This window comes from Bombina bombina, chromosome 9 (genome assembly GCF_027579735.1).
Source record: "Bombina bombina isolate aBomBom1 chromosome 9, aBomBom1.pri, whole genome shotgun sequence".
NCBI lineage: Eukaryota > Metazoa > Chordata > Amphibia > Anura > Bombinatoridae > Bombina > Bombina bombina.
In genome coordinates, this window is record NC_069507.1 from 150184226 (window position 1) to 150205931 (window position 21706).

The window sequence follows — 21706 nt, forward strand, 5'->3', positions numbered from 1 at the left end:
TACCTTTCTTAGCTTCTTCATAAGTTTTCCATAAGATACAAAAATGAGCAATAACGGTAATATAAAACACGTTGTTAGAAAAGTGATGATGTATGTGTGATCTTCAAACTTCCCAGAATACCTGTACAGTAATTGAAAAGAACATATCAATGAGGGCTTCACTTTTTTTAATATATATATACATTTTAATGTCTAGAAGCTGACAAAATGAAAATTACTTACAGATGACTGCACTGAATAAAATTAGACTGGAGATAAAGGTTATTTTTAGGATGGCTCTAAAATTCCAGATGGCTGCTTTTTAGTTGCTTCATTATAGAAAATGTCCTTAAAGGGACAGGAAACCCCAATATTTTCTTTCATAATTTGGATAGAACATGCTATTATCAAATTTGCTTCATTATCTTGTTATCATTTGCTGAAGGAACAGCATTGCACTGCTGAGCTGACAGCTAGCTGATCAAATCTAGTTAGCCAATCACAAGAGACGAATGAGTGCAGGCACCAATCAGCAGCTAGCTCCCACTAGTATAGGATATGTGCATGTTTTTTTTTTTCAACAAGGGATGACAAGAGAAAGAAGCATATTTGAAATTAGAAGTGAATTTAAAAGTGTCTTAAAATTACATGTTCTATCTGAACTAGCAAATTTTAATTTTGAATTTTCTATTCCTTTTAAAGGGACAATATACAGTTTGGAAGCTGCATTAAACTGCAGCTTCTTTGAGAACTATTTATCAATAAGTAATGCAGTTTTGTTTGATTAAAGTCAGCAAACTGGGCCTGCTCCTAGGGCAACAGGATTTGGCAGCAACATTTGAGGGGTAGTTTTATGACACATTGCCATCTCACTCCTATGTTATCTAAGTGGTTTATTAATTAATTGTATTACATATCAATGATCTTTGAAAGGGTTTTTCACTCCTATTACAAGTTGGAAGTAAACGCTATCGCTTGTGCGCAATTGAAGTTAAAGCTTGTCGGGATGGTGCGTCCTTAGAGCTCTGGTTAACTGCTTCGCGAAACAAAAAGAGTCACAAAACACAGTTTAAAAATAAATCACAAAGTACAATTACACTCATAATAACACTATCTGATAAAAAAAATATTAAAACTACATATTGCACAAAAAGTTATAACGGCTCAAAGATATGGGGTCTCAGGTGTTAGAAAAAAAGAGCTTCAACATGAAGATATATACATGCCTAAAGATGTATGTGTATTAATGTATGCGTATGTATGTATAAACTGTGTGTGTATATGTATATATATATTCTTTTTTTTCTTTCTTTTAAATCTTAGCTGTGAGCTTGCTAGTGAGTGCAGGGTTTTCTCTGTGTGTTGTATAAATTTGTTTTGTAATTTCCCCTATGGTTCTTGCACCCATACCTGTTTGGGGTCAACTGCCTGTGACTGTGGTGACAGCACAGCTACCTGTGAGTGTCACTGAGCACCCAGGGCTGAGCATGTTGCAGGAGCATGGGATGTGTATCCGGTCCGGTCTAGGAGTGCAATCCCCTTCCGTGTTTTTTTATATATATATATACATACATATATATATATATATCTCAAAATAACAAAAGTATTGCATTGCTTTTTGTATTGGACTAACTATACATTTATAAGATGACAAGCTTTTAGAAGAATGTCTTCCTTTTTCAAGTCTAAAGCAATACTGACCAATTTGATGGAATTTACAGATTATATCTTAAAATATAGGACGTTTAAAAATACAAAGTGTTACAGAGTTCTGAATGCAGGGGGAGGAGGGGTTGTCGTAAAAATCATGATGGGGGTTTAGGAGACAGAGGCAGACTGTCAGTAAAGGATAACAGACAGGGGAAATATATAGTTATACAAAAAGCATTGACCCCACATTTTCCCACTACTCGTTACTTGATCAATAAACACACAACACCTGATTGGGAGAGAAAAGGCCGCAGCTTATTTATTAAACAAACCAATAAATTAACATTTCACTTAACTTTCAACAATATTTACAATCCACCTCAGTGCTTGCTCTTATTTTCCTATAAGCCCCCACCCCTTCCAGGGCTGGGCGTTCCTCACATTCCTTAGCTTACACCTCCATAACTGCCACCATATTCCATTAGGCGTAAGCCTCAACAGAAATTAGCAAGCACTTCCGCCTGCGCTGCGACATCACTTAATTCACCATTCAGGGAGGGAGGGCGGGACACACCTCCTACCGTGCTGCTCCAGAAAGGCACCTGTGACCTCACTTCCAGTGCTGGGACTTATAACAGTTCCCCAACCCCACCCCTCTGGAATAATCCACTCCTGGGGGTGAAGTGGGGTCACAGGTGCCCTTCTTCCATGCTGTCATCCGGGGCCTTTTCTTGACCCCACATTTTCCCACTACTCGTTACTTGATCAATAAACACACAACACCTGATTGGGAGAGAAAAGGCCGCAGCTTATTTATTAAACAAACCAATAAATTAACATTTCACTTAACTTTCAACAATATTTACAATCCACCTCAGTGCTTGCTCTTATTTTCCTATAAGCCCCCACCCCTTCCAGGGCTGGGCGTTCCTCACATTCCTTAGCTTACACCTCCATAACTGCCACCATATTCCATTAGGCGTAAGCCTCAACAGAAATTAGCAAGCACTTCCGCCACAACTCGCTCCCTAGCGAGTACCGCCAACCAAAGCTAAGGCCTTTTCTATTCCCTCCCGAAGAGTAAAATTAAATAAATGTAGCCCTACTTCATTGAGGTGCACTCCATCCTTTAGGTAAAAACATTTACCCGACTCCCCTTCGAACTCTACGTGGCGTAAGCCAACGCCCCCTAGCCCCTTTACGTACCCAGATATAGTCCTATTGACCTTTCGCCTGGAAGCCTCCAGCTTTTTTGCATCCCACGCCGATCTCCAAACTACCCTACTCTCAATCTCCGACCAAACCAGGACCATACCTGGAAACAGCTGACACAATCTATCGAAACTTCTTTTGATGTCCTCAATTAGTTCTTTTTGTGGCATACATCCCAAGTCATTTCCGCCTGAATGCACCACTAATACTTTCGGGGGGGAGAAAAGCCTGGCGTGCTCAACCACCGTGCCCACCACTTGGGACCATTTCATGCCCCGAATCCCGAACCATCTGATGATAACATGGTCCCTGCCAAAGCCCAACTGAGTCCCATCTGGCTTCACTGCCGCTGCCTTCCTCGCCCAGTACACATAGGAATGTCCTACGATCCAACACTTCCCCGGCTCTGCCAAACAAATTAAAAGTTATCAGTACCCCCCCCTTTGGGACACCAAACCCGGTCTCACATACCCCCGAAAACGCTCTGATCTCCATCTCCCAATCCTCCTAATCACCGAAGCATCCAACCCCAAATTAGCCGCCTCCGTCGCCGCACCTATTCTGAACGAATGCGAACCAAACTCCGGGCCCCCAATTCCCATCAAACCCAAGACCCTTTGCATTATTGCCACAAACTGGAAACGCGACAGTGACGTCCCGTCCGCATGTACCAGCAACGGGCCTGCCCCAGAGCCGGCAACCTCTAGGTATTCTCGCACCGCCCGTACTGGGCAACAATCCCCGCCAATTGCCTGCAAAACCACTACTGTCCCTCTACCCTCCTGGTCCGTCTTGGACCTCCTGACCCATAACTCTACTGCCCCTTCCGCCACCGCTACATCCTGCCTACCCATTCCGCTCGCATCCCAACGGTTCTTTCCCACCAGCTCCGACACCCTGAACGCTCCAAAGAAAGCCAGTACAAACGCAGTTTTGAATAACAGAACCTCATACCTTGAGGAACACACCCTATCCAGCTCCGACACCAACCCCTGCAAAATTGCAAAAGTAATTGGCCTCCGACCATCCGTCCGGAATCCCCTCCTACACATCCCCCTGACTGCCATTCTGGTCACAAAATTTTTTGTAAGATCCTCAATACCCAGCAATCGAAAAAGGAAAGCCATTGCTGCCATCCTCTTCCGAACTTCAGAGGGCGATAGCCCTTCCCTCTCCTAGGAACCTACCCAGCTCATCCATAACAGGAAATCACTCCTCCTGTATCCTTGGCACTGCTCATCCAGTAGCACCCGCTCCCACTGCTTCCACACTCGGGCGTAAGCCCTCCATGTGTTAGGAGCCAATGCCCCTCTGATTAACCTCACCATTCCTGGCAACCCAGGTACCACAAGTCCTCTGGACATGCAATTCCGTCCCGCTCCGCTTCTGGGGCCACTTCCCGGAACCTGTCCCACTGAAATCGTGACAAAGCGTCAGCAATAACGTTAAACCGTCCCGGGACATGCACCGCCCTGAAAGATATATTGCATCTCAGGCACTCCAAAACAAACACCCTCAGGAGCCGTATCACCGCCGGCGAGTTCGCCGTTAACCGGTTGATTGCCCATACCACTCCCTGGTTGTCCGAATGGAAACAAACTCTTTTGTTGCCCAGCTGCTCCGGCCAAATTTTTAGGGCCACGACCAGCGGGAATAATTCCAAAAAAGTTAAGTTCCTGGTCAGGCCCCATTCGGCCCATACTTCGGGCCATCTGCCCGCACACCACTGGCCGTTCAAATAGGCCCCAAAACCGTGAGCTCCTGCTGCATCTGTAAATAAACACAGCTGGTCGTCCGACCAGCCTGTTTCCTGCATGATCACCTGCCCATTGAATTCCTCCAGGAAAGTTCGCCACACCTTCAAGTCCTCCTTGACCTCTCTCGTCAACCTGACATGGTGTCTTGGGTCAGAAACTCCAACCGTCAGTAATGACAAACGTCTGCAAAATATTCGGCCAATGGGAATTATCCTGCAGGCAAAATTCAACTTTCCCAATAAAGATTGAATATCCCTTAGGGTAGCTTTCGTTCTTGCCAGCATCCCGCCGATCACCATTTTGAGGTCAGATAACTTGTCCTCCGGTAACCTGCACTCCATCTTAATGGAATCCATTTGGATTCCCAAAAAACTCAATGACGTCGTAGGCCCTTCTGACTTATCTGCGGCCACAGGGATACCAAATTCCCCCGCCACCTGCCCAAAAACCTGAACCAAATGATCACAGTCCGCCGAACCGGCCGGACCGACAAACAGGAAGTCATCTAGGTAATGCACCATAGATGAAATCCCCGATGCTTGCTTCACTACCCACTCTACAAAGGAGCTGAACCTCTCGAAATAGGAACATGAAATTGAGCATCCCATCGGGAGGCAAAAATCCACGTAAAAGGCTCCGTCCATCATGCATCCCAACAGATGGTGACACCGAGGGTGCACCGGGAGCAGCCGAAAAGCAGACTCAACGTCTGCTTTCGCCATTAAAGCCCCTTTACCCGCCGCTCTCACTAACCCCACGGCCTTGTCAAACGACGCATATTTCACCGCGACCAATTCCGGATCAATACCATCATTGACCGACAGTCCCTTAGGGTACGACAGGTGGTGGATCATGCGGAATTGCCCAGGGGCCTTTTTAGGAACCACCCCCAGTGGTGATACCCTCAGGTCCGGCAATGGGGGGTCCAAAAATGGACCCGCCATCCTGCCCAATCGTACTTCTTTCCCAATTTTCTCTCTTAGTACCCCCGGGTGTACCCTAGCAGACTTTAAATTGTTCGGGACCCCTTCCGTCCGCTCCCCTCTAAATGGAATCGTAAAGCCCGAGCTAAAACCCGTAAGTAGTAGCTCCGCATCTACCGCGCGACCGCGCTTATTGGCGTAAGCCTCTAACCATGGGGCCATCTTTTCGACCCTCACCGGCGTCCGCGCCCGATGCACCCACATCCCCCGACCGGGACCCTTGCTTACCCTTCTTGAAGCATTTTGCGAAAGGGTGCACACCCCCGCAACCGGAACACTCGTGCTTGTATTTGCACGAGGCCCCAAACTTACATTGCCCGTCGTTGAACTGGAAACATACTCCTTTTCTAAGGGCAGGTCCAGACCCCCCAGGGACCCCGCCCCCGGGCGTTTGCCCAGAGCCCCGAAAGGAATGTCCACCCCTCAAGGGTGTCATCATCTCGAGCCAAATGCTCATATCTCTGTCGTCCCACCGCATCTCCGGCCGAACCGCCAACCGCTGCCTAAAGCCCTCGTCGTACCGCCACCACGCCATTCCCCCGTAGGTCCCGTATGCACTGGAGATTTCGTCGTAATAACAAAACAAGGAAGCCCCCTGATCTGGGGTCTTCTCGCATATGACACTCGCCAAGATGCGAAAGGCACGCGACCAATTAATAAATGTCTTTGGCAGTTTACGCCAACGCTTCTTACGCTCCTCCTCCTCCTTTTTCCCTTTTTCTTTCTCATCCTCCTTAACCTCCAGAACATGCTCCAGGGGTAACAGGGAGAAAATCTCTATAAATTCCCGTTTTCCGATCTTTTCTCTCAATTCACTGGTTAAGTGAATCCCTAAAGGGCCAACCGAACAGAGACATGGTCTCCGTAATGCGCTTTCTGGCACCCTAACCACCTCTCCCCCATTGCTCGCAGGGGTTTCCAAGCTTGCCGCCGCTACTTGCGGCCCCCCCACAGCCGGGGTAAGCCCTGGCGTGGTCCACGCTGCCGCCACCGAAGTCCCCCTTCCCGGGTTTTCCAACGACGCAAGTAAAGCTCTCAAACCTGAAACCATAGCTTCCCTCTCACCAGGCACAGCCACATTCACACTTGGTGCCCCACCAGCCACCTCACCTGCTGGCTGCTGCACCGTTCCTGCGCCCTCCTCGCGTACTGGCCTTGCTTCCTCCCCGCGGCCTCTGTCCCTGTCTACTTCTTCCCTTCCTCTGCTCACGTCCAACCTCCTCCGTACCGCTTCCCTTCGGGCAGGTGACCTCCCCCTGCCGTACCTGCTCCGGTCGCGGCTCCTGTCCACCCGAGCCCAGGTGGGTGATGCTGGTGATCCTCCTCCTCTTGTCCTCCTCCGCGGCGACCTAGACCTCCTGCGTACTCCCGAGGTCGCCGTCCTGTCCGGCCGCGTGTCTCTTCTCCCGGTCCCACCTCCTGCTACTGGCGCCTGCAATGTAGATATAGCCGTAACCTCTCTCCCTTCTGAAACCCCCCTACCCCCCGTCCCTTCCCCTTGGAGCCCTGCTCCCTGCCCCCCTCCACTCCGTTGAGGAGACAATAACTGTAAAATCTGCGCCAAGGCGGACAGATCTCCTACCTGACTCGCCGTTACCGGTCCTGCTGAAGTGCCTTCCAAGGGATCCTCCTCTTCATCTGGAAAGTCACCACTGGCGTTGAGCTCAAGCGGTGGCTCCGTAAACCGGTCCTGCTGCGTTGTAGTGCCTCTTCCAGAGGCGTCCTGAGCCTCCACTCTCAGCTCTCCCCTGGTCACCCCTGCAACACAACATATCATTAAACCTGCCCCTCCACAAAAAACCCCACCATCCCCTCCACAATCCACCATATAACCCCTTTCTTTATTCGTCACTATTTACCCCATCACCTCTCTTTTTTTTTTTTTTTTTTTGGAAACCCCATACTACCGCGCACTTGTTACCCCCTATCCCTATCCACCAAACTGGGTACCTGGCCCCTGTATCCCCGTCCCATCAATACCCGACCCTCCCCTCTCAAGGACCCGACCAAAAAGAAGAAGGGGAGGGGGGGGGGGGGGAGAAAGGGGCAAAGAAAGGAAAGGAAGGGAGAAGAGGGAGGGGAGAGGGGAGGGAACAACATTACAATAGAAACATGATGGAAAATACATAATGACTGCAAAAGGAAGTGCATTAAAACCAGCTCTCCCACGCTGCAAAGGAGGAAGTCCTGTCTCACTCCAGACCGCCCCCCAGGCTAGACTGCCCCCCCGGCCTTGCTCCCAGCCGTCACCCGCGGCTGACCCGCATCAATACCAGGCCTTATTCCCGGCTGCTAACCCGTGTCTGCCCCTACTTATGGCTTCCCATTTCTTTGCCGCCAAAAACCTAGCCCCCCCCCCCCCCCCGGCCTTATCCCTGGCCGCGCATACCATCCCGGGCCCTCTATTTTTTTTTTTTTTTTTTTGCTTATACCTTCCCAATAAGCAACGGCCCTCCCCCCCGGCCTCATGCCTGGCCGTGCCAACCCTATAGGCCCCCGTTAGCTGTTACCCCCCCCGGGGGCCCATTCCCAGCCGGGCCTACCCTCCAGCCAGTTGTCCCATATTTTTCTTTCTCTGAATTCCCCGTTATCCCGGCGTTACGGGCTTATAATTTGCTGGCCCTTTGCCGTCCCGCCACCCCTTAAACACCTCTTCGATAGCTCAGCCTTCAGGCCCCCAATCTTCGATAACTCAGCTGCTTACCTGACTCCCGAGCGCTTCTCCCGGTCCGTCCTGCTCTGCCGCGACCTCTCGATGTCCCTGTTTCCGCCCGCTGACGTGCCGTGATGTCAGCCCCCGGCGCCGCCCTCGGCCGGGCCTCAGCTCCCGCTCCAGTCCGTTGGCCTCTGCCGTTCTCCGACCTCGCCTGTTCCTGTGGACCTGCTGGCTGGCTCCTCTCCCGACCGGATCTCCTCCTGCCGACCTCCGGGCTCAAGCGTTCCGGTGGCCTCGACCTCCTGGCCGGCCGTCTTCCGCTCCCGACTGCCGCCTCCACCACCGGACCTGTTGTGGCTGCCTCCCCAGCCGTGGACAACTGCTGCCGGATCCAACCTTCGCCATTTCTCCTTGCCGCCGACAGCAACTCCTGCAACAAGGCCTCCATCTTCAGGTAAGTAAGTGTACAACACACCTCCTACCGTGCTGCTCCAGAAAGGCACCTGTGACCTCACTTCCAGTGCTGGGACTTATAACAGTTCCCCAACCCCACCCCTCTGGAATAATCCACTCCTGGGGGTGAAGTGGGGTCACAGGTGCCCTTCTTCCATGCTGTCATCCGGGGCCTTTTCTATACTGACATAAAGTTACATATCAACAAAGAATCAATATGTATAAAGATGTGAAATTAGGTTTACAGGGGAATATAAGATAGTCAAAAAAGGAGAAAGGAAAGAATGAAAAAAAATGGTAATAATGACAAAAGTGTGGACATAGGCTTACGTGTGTACCTATGCATAGAGAGTGTGGAATATACAATGTAATTGACTACAGTATATGAAAGTACACGTTTGGTCCAGCATTTAGCAAGATGAAGTGCATTATCATTTTCATTTCAAAGGTTTTTCTTTTCCATGGTGTTTTTGAAGTTGCCTCTGAGAATCTTTTTATTTTTTGAGGTTTTGGATGGAGTGGTCAGGTTGGGTGAAATGGTGTCCAACAAGGGTACAGTATTTTGTTTCACAGTGGTTTGTGATTGAGTGTCTGTGTAAGTTCATCCGAAGGTGCAGTTTTTGCCTTGTTTCTCCAATATAGCATCCTACTTCACATGCAGTGCAATGTATCATGTATACCACACTTGAAGATATACATGAATATGCCCCTTTAATGTTTATAGGATTTACTCTTGTGATTAGCTGTGCTGCTTTCACAAATGTGTTGACATAGTTTGCAGAGAGCTTTGTTGCAGCGCTTGGTTCCATTCTGAGTGTTCTTTTTATCAAGGGGTAGCTTTCTGTGGACCAGTTTCTGTTGTGTGGGATCCTCTAAGAGTAGTGGCTGTAAGTCTTTTATGATTTTTTGTATTCCTTCTACAGCAGGGTTATATTTGACTACTAGAGGAATACACAATATGTTTTTCTTCTCCCTGTATTGTAGCAAGTGTTCATGTGTGGCATTGAGGGCAGAGTTAATTTGTTTGTTTATAACCCTTGTTTTTTAACCTTTTTCTCTGAATGATTGGGACAGTGTGATGAGGTGTTTGTCACAGTCCTTGGTGTCTGAGCAAATTCTTTGATATCTGGTGCCCTAACTGTAGATTATGGATTCTTTAATGTGATTGGGGTGGGAGCTGGAGCTGTGGAGATAGCTGCATCTATCTGTTGGTTTCCTGTATACAGATGAGTGCAATTTGCCATTTGTGATGTATATTGTTTTATCCAGGAAGCTGACAGTCTCTAGAAAAGTAAATTTCTTTCTAATGACACGATGAGTCCACGGATCATCTAATTACTAATGGGATATATCACTCCTGCCCAGCAGGAGGCGGCAAAGAGCACCACAGCAAAGCTGTTAAATATCACCTCCCTTCCCTCCTACCCCAGTCATTCTCTTTGCCTATGTTAGAGCAAGAAAGTGGTAAAGTTAGGTGTTAGTAAAAGATTCTTCAAGCAAGATTTTTTTTTTTTTTTTAAATAATTTTTATTGAGGTAAAACGTGATAACAACAAAACAGAAAAATATGTCCAGGTACAAATTAGACTTGACAAGAATATCTATACATTTCTCGTAAAGAAAGTATAATTGAACTTAAACATAAGTATACCCTTATTACCATTAAAATCACTGAGTCTGATCTACAGCGGTGGTAAATACATGCCCATAAAGGCTTTTAGTTTACAGAACAGCAAGTTCAACAGCCAAAAAATGGATTCTAACAAGGGATATAACAGTATATCTGACATTTGGATCATAAATAGTATGATATATAAAATTAAAGATAGAAAGAAATTCAAGTGTGGTAGATAAGGGTAACTGGAGCATATAATTATAAAACCTCTTTTTTTTTTTTTATTAATCTTTAACTAAGTGGTCCCTACTCCAAGATAAGGGATGTTATATAAGCTGAAAATAGGGAGAGATAGGGAGTTGGCTTTTGTCAGGCCTCCCGTAGGCCTGAGTGTATGGGGGGGTAGGGAATACAGCGGGCAAGAACCGCTCATAGTAAAGTGGGAAAAAAGGGGGGGGGGGCGGAGCCAGTTAAAATGTTATGAAAGCACAGACTAAATGGCTGTTGGAAGTGGAATGGAATTAAATCATAGGACTTTTGAGTATACTCTTAGTGGGTGATTCCTATACTACACCTCTTTTAAAATGAAATTAGGGCATGTGAGAGTAAGGGAAGCTTCCCAGAGAGGATATAAACAGGGGGGGACATTTATGTATATATATATATGTACGAAAGGGAAGGGACTGCTACATGAGCCCCTCTCCTGGGGAGGTGCCAACTATAGGCGATGCGGGTAAAAGGAATAGGGATATGACCCGCAGGTAAAAAATGCCGGCGGGAAAGGGAAGAGAGGGGACATATGAAGGTGGTGAATGACTGAGAAGGCAGTGACCTGAGAAAGCTATGTGTTTCTCACAAACAAGCTTAAAGGTAGCTATAGATAGAGTGGGATCAGAATTGAAAATTTTCCCTTAAGGTAGTTTAAGTCATAACAACAAACTGCACATATAAAACATATGTGTAAGTAGAGGGCATAAGGGACCGCTAGCTGCAAAATAAACAACTCTCAAATTGAAATAAATGATATTTATGAAGACGTATTGTAAGGTCTCTGACAACCATGCAGTGGGGTACTTTAAGAGAGATAAGGGAGTCTCTTGCGTGGGCTTTTCTAACATTCTCATGTTGCAACAGCACTGACATAAAGGACACCAAGGGAGGAGATGGGCGTAATATATCACGTCCGAAATGTATACATAGCTGTGAGGGAAATGTCTTCGGCACCATATATACTGTCAGGGACTACACATATACTTTAAACCAACATAGTTAAGTTATCTCATAGCTTGGGACACATCAGATGTCTAGCGCCTTGTGGTTAAAGCCTAGATGTTTATATAAGCAAGAAACATGTATATGCTGGACCGTGCTTTCCCAGCTGACACAGCCCAGCAGCATGTGTTAGTACATGTATGGAATAACTGCGGTAGATAGAATGCATGTCCCTGAGATTGAGAATATTGTTTGGTAAAATCAAAGTGGTACGTTCTGTACCTACGAGTGAACCAACCCATCATCTACAGAAGGCTTGAACATATAGGGTAGCCCTACAGGGTATACACTAGGATAAAACTGACTTGTATCTGTTGAGTTGTATTAAGTCTAAATATGGCAGAGATAAAATGTGAGAGTGCAAGTCATATACATTAGTTACTTACAATATCCACATAAGGGAAAAACACGCTGCAGTTATGACAGGATTGTACAGTTATGACATAATATGGCTGTAGCTTTAGCGGTGTACATATGTAAGTTGCTATTGAAAAAGGTGGTCCATATCAATGTACACACAAGGAGATCTTATCCAAGTTATAAACAGACATGTAAATACAACCTTTGAACGACAGTGCATAGTTATTCCTCCACATTTTACAGCAGTATTATTCATATAGTCAGCTGGTATCTGTGAAGCCATCTAAGGCCTCTCAGCCTGCTAAGAATAAAAGTATGGCATTAAACAGGATTGGAGATATAATCATAGCAAGGCATATCCGGCATCTTCATTAACAAGAGAGTACAGGTGGTTGTGAACAGATAATAAACTAACACGGGGTAAAAGTTAACCTTACAGAATAGAACTCTCATAGCTAAAATATGAAAAAAAAAAAAAAAAAAAAAAAACACTTTGCAGCTAAATAGTAAGAGAGACATGTGTTAGAAAAATCCAGAGAGGCTTATCTCATGACCGCAATTAGGGCTAGTCAAAAGATAAAAAAAGCCAGTTAAGTCCTCAGATCCGTCCTGTAGTATTAGAAACTTCAGCCGATGCCTTCTCTTATATAAAGATTCTTAAGAGCAGGGCAGTCAGATGTGTGTAAATACCTTCGTAGCGGGGAGTCATGGCGCTCGATCCATTTTTTAGGAAGCCAGCCGTGAATGAGATATGCAGAGTAGCGATCTTTGTTCCCCTGATTGAAGCCAGGGAAGTACCTAGTGCATGGCTGATGCCAAAGGGGCTTTGTAGCACGACCGAACCGCTCAGGGTTTTTTGTGTGACCTAGCTGAAGCCCAATATCGCTCGGACCAAGAGAAGCAGTTGTAAGTGTCCTCTGATTGCTGGAGTCTGGCGCGTCGGTCTGTGAACCGTTAGTCGGTGCCTCCGGGTTAGAATTAACAGTGACTCCGTCAGTAAAGGCTGATGTATCTTCAGTGGCACTTTGCAAAGGGAGGTAGGCTGTAAACTTGAATGCCCCTCGATCTAATGGCCGGTAAGATAACAGTACTGCCAGCTTGTCCATCATAACAGTTAGGTCCGTCTTTAGCTCCTGGTAGTAGGCTTGTAGTGATTGCTCTGTCTTAGCCTCCCATCTGTCTAGGAACTCCATTCTGAGCTAAGATGGCGATTCGCGCCCTTATAGTGAAGTATTTGGCACCGGCTTTAGGGGCTGTTTATCTATGAAGCCCACGTTTAGCTCTCTCCTGGTGCATAGATAACAATGTTGATTCGATGTAGGTTCAAAATAATATATGAAAGGAGGTCTCCTATTTATGTATATTACTGTTATATATGATTATAAATGAGGAGCTCCAGAAATGTACATCCGATCACTCAGCTTGTTGGCTCCGCCCTTCAAGCAAGATTTTATTATTTTTTTAAGTGGTGAAAGATTGTGCTGTTTTGTTCTAGGGTGTAGCTGTAGTCCATATCAGTCTCTTCAGTAGAGCAGTGGTGGCTTTAGAGCAATGGGAACTTGTGGGATATACTTCTCACTGCGCCTCCCATATAGTGTATGCTGCCCTAATTCTGAAAGCCTGAGTAAGATCACTCAGTCTTTTTTCTCTTTCCACAGGTCCATGGGAGGGAGATGACCTCTCAAACCTAGTAAGCTGCCTTGCTGCCTGGCAGATCTTTGAGGTATGTGCTGCTTTATTTTTTCAGAGGAAGAAACATTTTGGGCACTTTATTTATTTATTGGGACACACAGTTTCCTCTATAAGTTTGCGGGAACAATTCCATAAGGCAGTTTGTTCAAAGCAGGCACTGGGGCTAATACATAGGGGTTGAGGAGTTGAGAGCTCATACGTGTGTGAATTCACTTCTCCCGGCGGTTTGCTTCTAAAAGACTTTTACTGACCGGGAGATTATTTATGGCTCATTCTCTGTGTGGTTTCTGCTCTCGGCGGTTTGTCAGACATTCTACTGACCACAAAGAAGGTAATGTCCACAGCACTCCAAGTACAAAAATTATTTATTAGGACTTAAAAATACAGCGACGTTTCGGGGTTAATACCCCGTAATCATGCATGGGTTAACACATTATCTTACAAAATTTTATACCGTGTATATTGGCGCCAAATGGCCAATTTTCCAATGTTGATGTATCTCTATATCCACCTAGTGGTGAAATCCTATATTACAATCCTTTTTAAAAAAAAAACTAATTCTAATTTAAAAACAATATATTACATTATTGGGTATAGAATGAATATACATATATTACCAATAGAATATTTTCTGGTTATACTTTCTCTTAAACAATTAATAAATTGCAATCAACATCTTTTATATATATATAGCATAGATTTTTACAATTACAGATATACAGACATGTCTAATTCTCTATTTAGGCCTTTAGGGACCATGGTTTTTAATTTATGTATCCACCAAGTCTCTTTTTGTCTGAGTAGCCTTTCCCTGTCTTGACCATTTCTTTGTACTTTTATATGATCTATGATTTGCCACCTCATTTGGCTAATGTTGTGGCCCTTTTCAATGAAGTGGCTAGACACTGGTGCTTCAGTGTTTCCACATCGTATATTTGAACGATGTTGGCTCATTCTATATTTTGCCTTACGGGTAGTCTCGCCTAAATATAACAGGGAACATGGACACTTAAGAAGATGTACCACATGTGTGGTGTCACATGTATAGTATCCATTGATTTCATATTGTGTACCTTTATGAGGATGATGAAAAAATCTACCTCTGATTATAGAACTGCAACTCATGCAGTTAAGACAAGGATATGAGCCCAAACGTTTCTTACTGATATATGATTGTGTGTTACTTTTAGTAGGACCTACATCTGATTTGACAAGGTGGTCTCTTACATTTTTTACTCTCCTATGGGCCATTAAAGGTGGATTTTTAAACATAGATATTTTGTCATTACAGTCACTCAGTATATGCCAATGTTTGCGTATGCTTTTAGATACCTCTTTACTGGGAGGACTGTACTGAGAAATAAAAACCATTCTATTATCCTTGTTATTGGAATTTCTTTCTTTTTGTTCTTTTTCCAAGATGTCTATCTTTTTTTCTTCAATTCGTTTTTTTGGGTAACCTCTCTTTAAAAATTTGTTTGACATCTCCTCAATTCTAAGATTGCATTTTTGTTCGTTGCTGACAATTCTCTTAACTCTTAGAAGCTGACTTTTTGGAAGGGACTCTACTAGTGCCCTTGGATGAAAACTGTCAAACCTAAGTAGAGTGTTTTTGTCGGTATCCTTAGTATACAGATCAAACTCTAAGGTATTCCCTACTTTATTTATCTTGGTGTCTAGAAACGTTACACTTTCCTCACTATAAGTAATAGTGAGCTCTAAGCCATTGACAGCTGAATTCACCTCCCTTACAAATTCCTCCAGGGATCCAATGCTGCCCCACCATATACCAAAGACATCATCTATTTATCTCCACCACACAGAGCCATATTGTTTAAATTTGGTGTTTTCATAGATGAACCTTTCTTCAATTTCATTCATAAATAAATTGGCATATGATGGGACAACATTGGACCCCATGGCTGTACCTCTCAACTGCACATACCACTCATCTTGAAATAAGAAATAGTTCCAAAAATATGGGTGTGCGTGGATTTTGTACATATAAATATTCCTTCAATTTTTTGTCAATATCTACATATTTGAGTGCCTTCTCTAGTATATATGTAATTTCCTTCAGTAGTGAAATTATAGGGTTATTGCTCAATTTCCTATATGTATTCTCATTTTGCAACTGACTCTTTATTTCTCCTATGTAATAACTTTTGTCCATGAGGACTGTGGCCCCTCCCTTGTCTGCCCCTTTCAATATAAGGTTAGATTGACCCTTTAAAGATTTTAGTGCTTTATGGTCATTAGCTGTGAAGTTGGTGTTAATTTTTTTATGTTTGTGTAATTTTTTCAATTTTGTAATGTCATTTTCCACTAGCTTTATGTATGTGCTTATACTATGTTCATTTATGTTAGGGTTAAAAGAGCTGTTTTTCTTAATAAGCCCTAAATTTGTTAATGACCAATCGTTACTTTGTTGTCTTTGTGTGATATTAACAGTGTTGTTAATATTTGCAAACCAGAATTTTAACTTGATACTTCTGAAAAACTTATACAAATCTTTTTCAAGTTCAAAGAAATTTATATTTGTAAATGGGCAAAAGGAAAGACCCTTATCTAAAAGTTTCTGCTCTTGTATAGATAACTCATGTCCCGAAATGTTAATGACAGTAGTGTCACTCTGCAAATTGCAGTTTACTTGCGGTTCTGCGATTTTTTTCTTGTTGAGGATCTTCCTTGTCATCATGCCTCCAGTTTTGCTTCCACTTGCTGTGTTTTCGGCCCCCTCTGCAGCATTTTCCTCCTCGCTCTGCTCCAAAGGGGAAGAGGACTGTTCCGATGAACTATCCTGTGATGACGATCCAGTGGCTCCTCCTCTCTGATGTTGCTGACGTATCCGTTGTGAATTGGCTGTGCGTCTTCCTCTCCCTCTATTGGATGGCCGGTTGCTATTGGTGCTGGATCGCCTCTCCGGTAGTCATCCTCGTCTCTAAGGAACTTAACACGTTTTGTTTCTTTTATTTCGATCTGTAACAACTTGATCTTATCGTCAATCTGTGTCTCCAATGCTGACATCTCCTCTGCTGTCATTGATTTTAACAGCTCGTCTCAGCTCTCTTTTATCTTTACTTCCTGCAGATCCATCTCCTTCAGGAGCGATTCAAGGGTAAGTACCATTAGATCGTAAGAACATTTGTTCAAAATTGATTCAAATGTGTTGCAGTATTCTTTGTTATCCTGGAGCAGGGTAGGGCAGGTACTCATCAGGAGTCCTCTGTGTATTCTCTTAACCCGGTAGTATTCAGCCAAAGTAGTGGCGTGGAGGTCCCATTTCATCTGCTTAAGCTTAAGTTGTTCGTAATCCTTGCCCCTAAGTAAAAGGTTCAAGGGACTTTTTGAGGACAATACCCATTGTCCTCAGAAAGTCCCTTGAACCTTTTACTAAGGTAATGATGCGTGCAGCATCAAACTCGGTATATGCAAACATTCTGGTACCGTCTGTACCCATGTTATTGTCCTTTTCAATTTGCATTTTTTCAAAGTGCACGTTCCTAGGCAGTTAACAGCACAACACTTTCCTCACTATAAGTAATAGTGAGCTCTAAGCCATTGACAGCTGAATTCACCTACCTTACAATTTATTAATTGTTTAAGAGAAAGTATAATCAGAAAATATTCTATTGGTAATATATGTATATTCATTCTATACCCAATAATGTAATATATTGTTTTTTAAATTAGAATTAGTTTTTTTTAATAAGGATTGTAATATAGGATTTCACCACTAGGTGGAGATAGAGATACATCAACATTGGAAAATTGGCCATTTGGCGCCAATATACAAGGTATAAAAGTTTGTAAGATAATGTGTTAACCCATGCATGATTAAGGGGTATTAACCCCGAAACGTTGCTGTATTTTTAAGTCCTAATAAAGAATGTTTGTACTTGGAGTGCTGTGGGCATTACCTTCTTTGTGCACAGTCTTGGGGTGAATTGGCAGTTCACCAGTCTACACGAGCACCCACTTTTCAATAAGTGCTGTTCCTTCCTATTGTTTGTTGTGCTGTTAACATTCTACTAACCGGGAGATTATTGTTTAAGACGCCCACGATGGGCGGGACTTAGCTGAGGCGGCAACTACTGTTGCGCGCCTTTTTCACTCTGCACTTCCGGATCTAATGAAAGACAGCACAGAAACGGTCGCTAGAAGGTTCAGTCTACTCCGGAATGTTGGTTTTTACTGATAAAGATAAAAAGACGAGTCCGGATTATTATCTAAATAAGGGGATTTCTCTGGTGCAGAAGGGCAGGTAGGCACCTATGCAGAGCTAAGCTGAGGTGTAGAGGTCATCTGGGGAATTTTGTTGTATCATTAGTTACCTTGCTGTAAAAGTAAAAAATTTAACGTTTTGAAATTTAAAGCGACAGTAATGTTTTTGTGTTTTTGTTTTTTTCTGCTTTAATTTTTATTAAAGAATTTCAGTTTTTTATTTCATAATTTGATTCATTGTGAGTCAGAATGGACCAAGAGGCCCTGCAAAATGTCACTTGTTAATTATGTTTTGATGCCAATGGGGAACCACCAATCTCTTTCTGTTCCTCATGTATTGAGAGAACTTTAAATTACAGAGAGAGAATTTTTTTTCTGAGCCAACATCTTCTAAGGCGGATGCTGTTCAGGAGTCTAATGATAATGTTCAGTATATGCCGCAGCTTTCTCCTCAAGCGTCCCAACTTTTACCACCCACACATGCAGTACCCTGCTCTTCCTCTTTAACTCCTTCTGGAGTTACGCTGCAATACATTGCTTCCCTCATGTCCTCTGCAGTTTCTGATGCGTTGTCTGCTTTTCCCATGTTGCAGGGAAAACACAAGAGGAAAAATAAACATTCAGTAAGCGAGGTTACTGACTCAGTTGTTGCTATTTTGAATGCCCCCTCACAGAACCCTGAGGAAGAGGATACTTCAGTAGCATCTGAGGGTGAAATTTCAGATTCTGACAGTGTAGTTGTTCCTGCTGATTCTGAAGTTGTATCTTTCAGGTTTAAGCTAGAACACCTCAGTATGTTACTCAAGGAGGTTTTAGCTACATTGGACGACAGTGACACCATGGTCATAGTTAATCGTAAGAAATCCAGTAAGCTAAACAAATATTTTGATGTACCTTGATTGGTGGAGGTTTTTCCTGTACCAGATCGAGCTACTGAGATCATTGCTAAAGAATGGGAGAGACCGGGTATCCCTTTTTCTCCGTCTCCTATATTTAAATAGATGTTTCCCATAGCGGACTCTATCAAGGAGTCTTGGCAAACAATACCCAAGGTGGAAGGGGCAGTTTCCACTCTGGCCAAGAGAACTACCATCCCCATAGAGGATAGTTGTGCCTTTAAAGATCCTATGGACAAAAAATTAGAGGGGTTACTCAAGAAGATGTATGTACACCAGGGTTTACAATGGCAACCTGCAGTGTACATTGCTACTGTCACTAGTGCAGCGGCATATTTGTTTGATGCGTTGTCTGATGCAAATAGGACAGACACTCACCTTGAGATCCAGGATAGGATAAAAACCCTTAAATTGGCTAATTCCTTTATTACTGATGCTTCCCTACAGGTTATCAAACTAGGAGCAAAGATTTCAGGTTTTGCTGTACTAGCCCGCAGAGATTTATGGTTAAAACCTTGGTCTGCGGATGTGTCATCTAAGTCTAAACTTTTAGCGATTCCTTACAAGGGAAAGACCTTGTTTGGACTGGGTTTGATGGAAATAATCTCTGATATTTCGGGAGGAAAGGGTCATCTCCTCCCTCAGAATAAGAGAAACAAACAAAAGGGACATCAGAGTAATGTTCATTCCTTTTGAAATTTCAAGGGAAATTCTTCCTCTTCCAAGCAAGAACAGTCCAAACCTTCCTGGAGACCCAATCGGTCTTGGAACAAGGGAAAACAACCCAAAAAGCCTACTATGGAATCAAAATCAGCATGAAGGGACTGCCCCCGATCCGGGACCAGATCTTGTGGGGGGCAGGCTTTCCTTCTTCACTCAGGCTTGGGTTCGAGATGTTCAGGATCCCTGGGCAGTGGACATAGTGTCCCAGGGATACAAGCTAGAGTTCAAGAATTTTCCTCCCTGAGGCAGGTTTCTGATTTCAAGATTATCTGTAGACCAGACAAAAAGAGAGGCATTCTTACATTGTGTATGGGACCTCTCCGACCTGGGAGTGATAGTTCCTGTTCCGATGCAGGAACGGGGTCTGGGGTTTTATTCCAATCTGTTCGTGGTTCCCAAAAAGGAAGGAACCTTCAGACCAATTTTAGATCTCAAGAGTCTAAACAAATTCCTCAGAGTACCGTCCTTCAAGATGGAAACTATTCATTCCATTCTTCCTTTGGTCCAAGAGGGTCAATTTATGACAACGGTGGATTTAAAGGATGCGTACCTGCATGTTCCCATTCACAGGGACCATCACAAGTTTCTAAGGTTTGCATTTCTAGACAAACACTTCCAATTTGTGGCTCTTCCTTTCGGCCTTGCCACAGCTCCCAGAATTTTTTCAAAGGTTCTGGGATCCCTGTTGGCGGTGCTCCAATTACGGGGCATTGCAGTGGCGCCCTATCTGGACAACATCCTGGTCCAGGCGCCATCCTTTCAACAAACAAGATCCCACACAGAAAGGTTGTTATCTTTCCTACGATCTCACGTATAGAAGGTAAATTTGGAAAAGAGCTCCTTACTTCCAAATACAAGGGCAACTTTCTTGGGAACCATAATAGATTCCCTTTCAATGAAAATCTTTTTGACAGATGCCAGGAAATCAGGATTTTTGATTCTTGTCTAGTGCTTCAGTCCTCTCCTTGGCCATCAGTGGCTCAGTGCATGGAGGTAATCGGGCTGATGGTAGTGGCAATGAACATCATCCTGTTCGCCCGTTTCCACCTCAGACCTCTGCAGCTAAACATGCTCAGTCAGTGGAACGGAGATTATGCGAATTGGTCTCCATTAATACAGCTGGAGCAGGAGACAAGAGATTCTCTTCTTTGGCGATTTTTCTCAGGATCATCTCTCCCATGGAACCCGCTTTCACAGACTCTCTTGGGTGATTGTGACAACAGACGCCAGCCGTCAGGGATGGGGAGCAGTCTGGGGCTCTCTAAAGGCTCAGAGAACTTGGACTCAGTCGGAGTCTGTTCTGCCCATAAACATTCTGGAGCTGGGTGCAATCTTCAATGCTCTTCTGGCCTGGCCCCAGTTAGCCTCGTCCCAGTTCATCAGGTTCCAGTCGGACAACATAACTTCAGTGGCTTACATCAACCATCAGGGAGGAACGCGGAGTTCCTTAGCCATGACAGACGTAGCCAAGTGGCGGAGACCCACAATTGCTGTCTGTCAGCGATCCACATCCCAGTGGTGGATAACTGGGAGGCGGACTTCCTGAGCAGGCAGACCTTTCACTCGGGGGAAGTGTTTTCCAGCCTGATTCTCAAATGGGGTCAGCCGGATCTCATGGCATCTCGGCAGAATGCCAAGCTTCTGAGGTACGGGTCAAGTTCAAGGGACCCTCAGGCTGTACTGATAGACGCCCTGGTGGTACCTTGGACCTTCAGTCTTGCATACCTATTTCCTCCATTCGCTCTTCTACCTCGGGTCATTTCTCGAATAAAGCAGGAGAGGGCGTCGATGATCCTCGTTGCACCGGCGTGGCCTCACAGTATTTGGTATGCAGACCTGGTGGACATGTCATCTCTTCCACCTTGGAGACTTCCATTGAGGAAGGACCTTCTGCTTCAAGGGCCCTTCCTTCATCCAAATCTAGTTTCTCTGAAGCTGACTGCTTGGAGATTTAACGCTTAATTTTATCCAAGCGGGGATTTTCAGAATCGGTCATTGAAACCATTATTCAGGCTCGTAAACCTGTGTCTAGAAAGATTTACCACAATATATGGTGTAAATATCTATATTGGTGTGAATCCAAGGGCTACTCTTGGAATAGAGTTAGGATTCCTAGAATTCTGTCCTTTCTCCAAGAAGGTTTGGAGAAGGGATTATCTGCAAGTTCCCTAAAGGGTCATATATCCTTGTCTATTTTGTTGCATAAACATCTGGCGTACGTACCAGACGTGTAAT

The 21706-nt window shown here is 44.5% G+C and overlaps 1 protein-coding gene across 1 annotated transcript in view; it reads right to left on the reverse strand.

Annotated features, from left to right (window-relative positions):
- Positions 1-21706, reverse strand: part of LOC128639573 (opsin-VA-like) — a 235030-nt gene that overhangs the window by 9669 nt on the left and 203655 nt on the right. The window contains exon 3 of the mRNA XM_053691709.1: positions 4-121. Coding sequence (XP_053547684.1) covers positions 4-121 — 118 coding nt within the window. The remainder of the gene's footprint in view (positions 1-3; positions 122-21706) is intronic.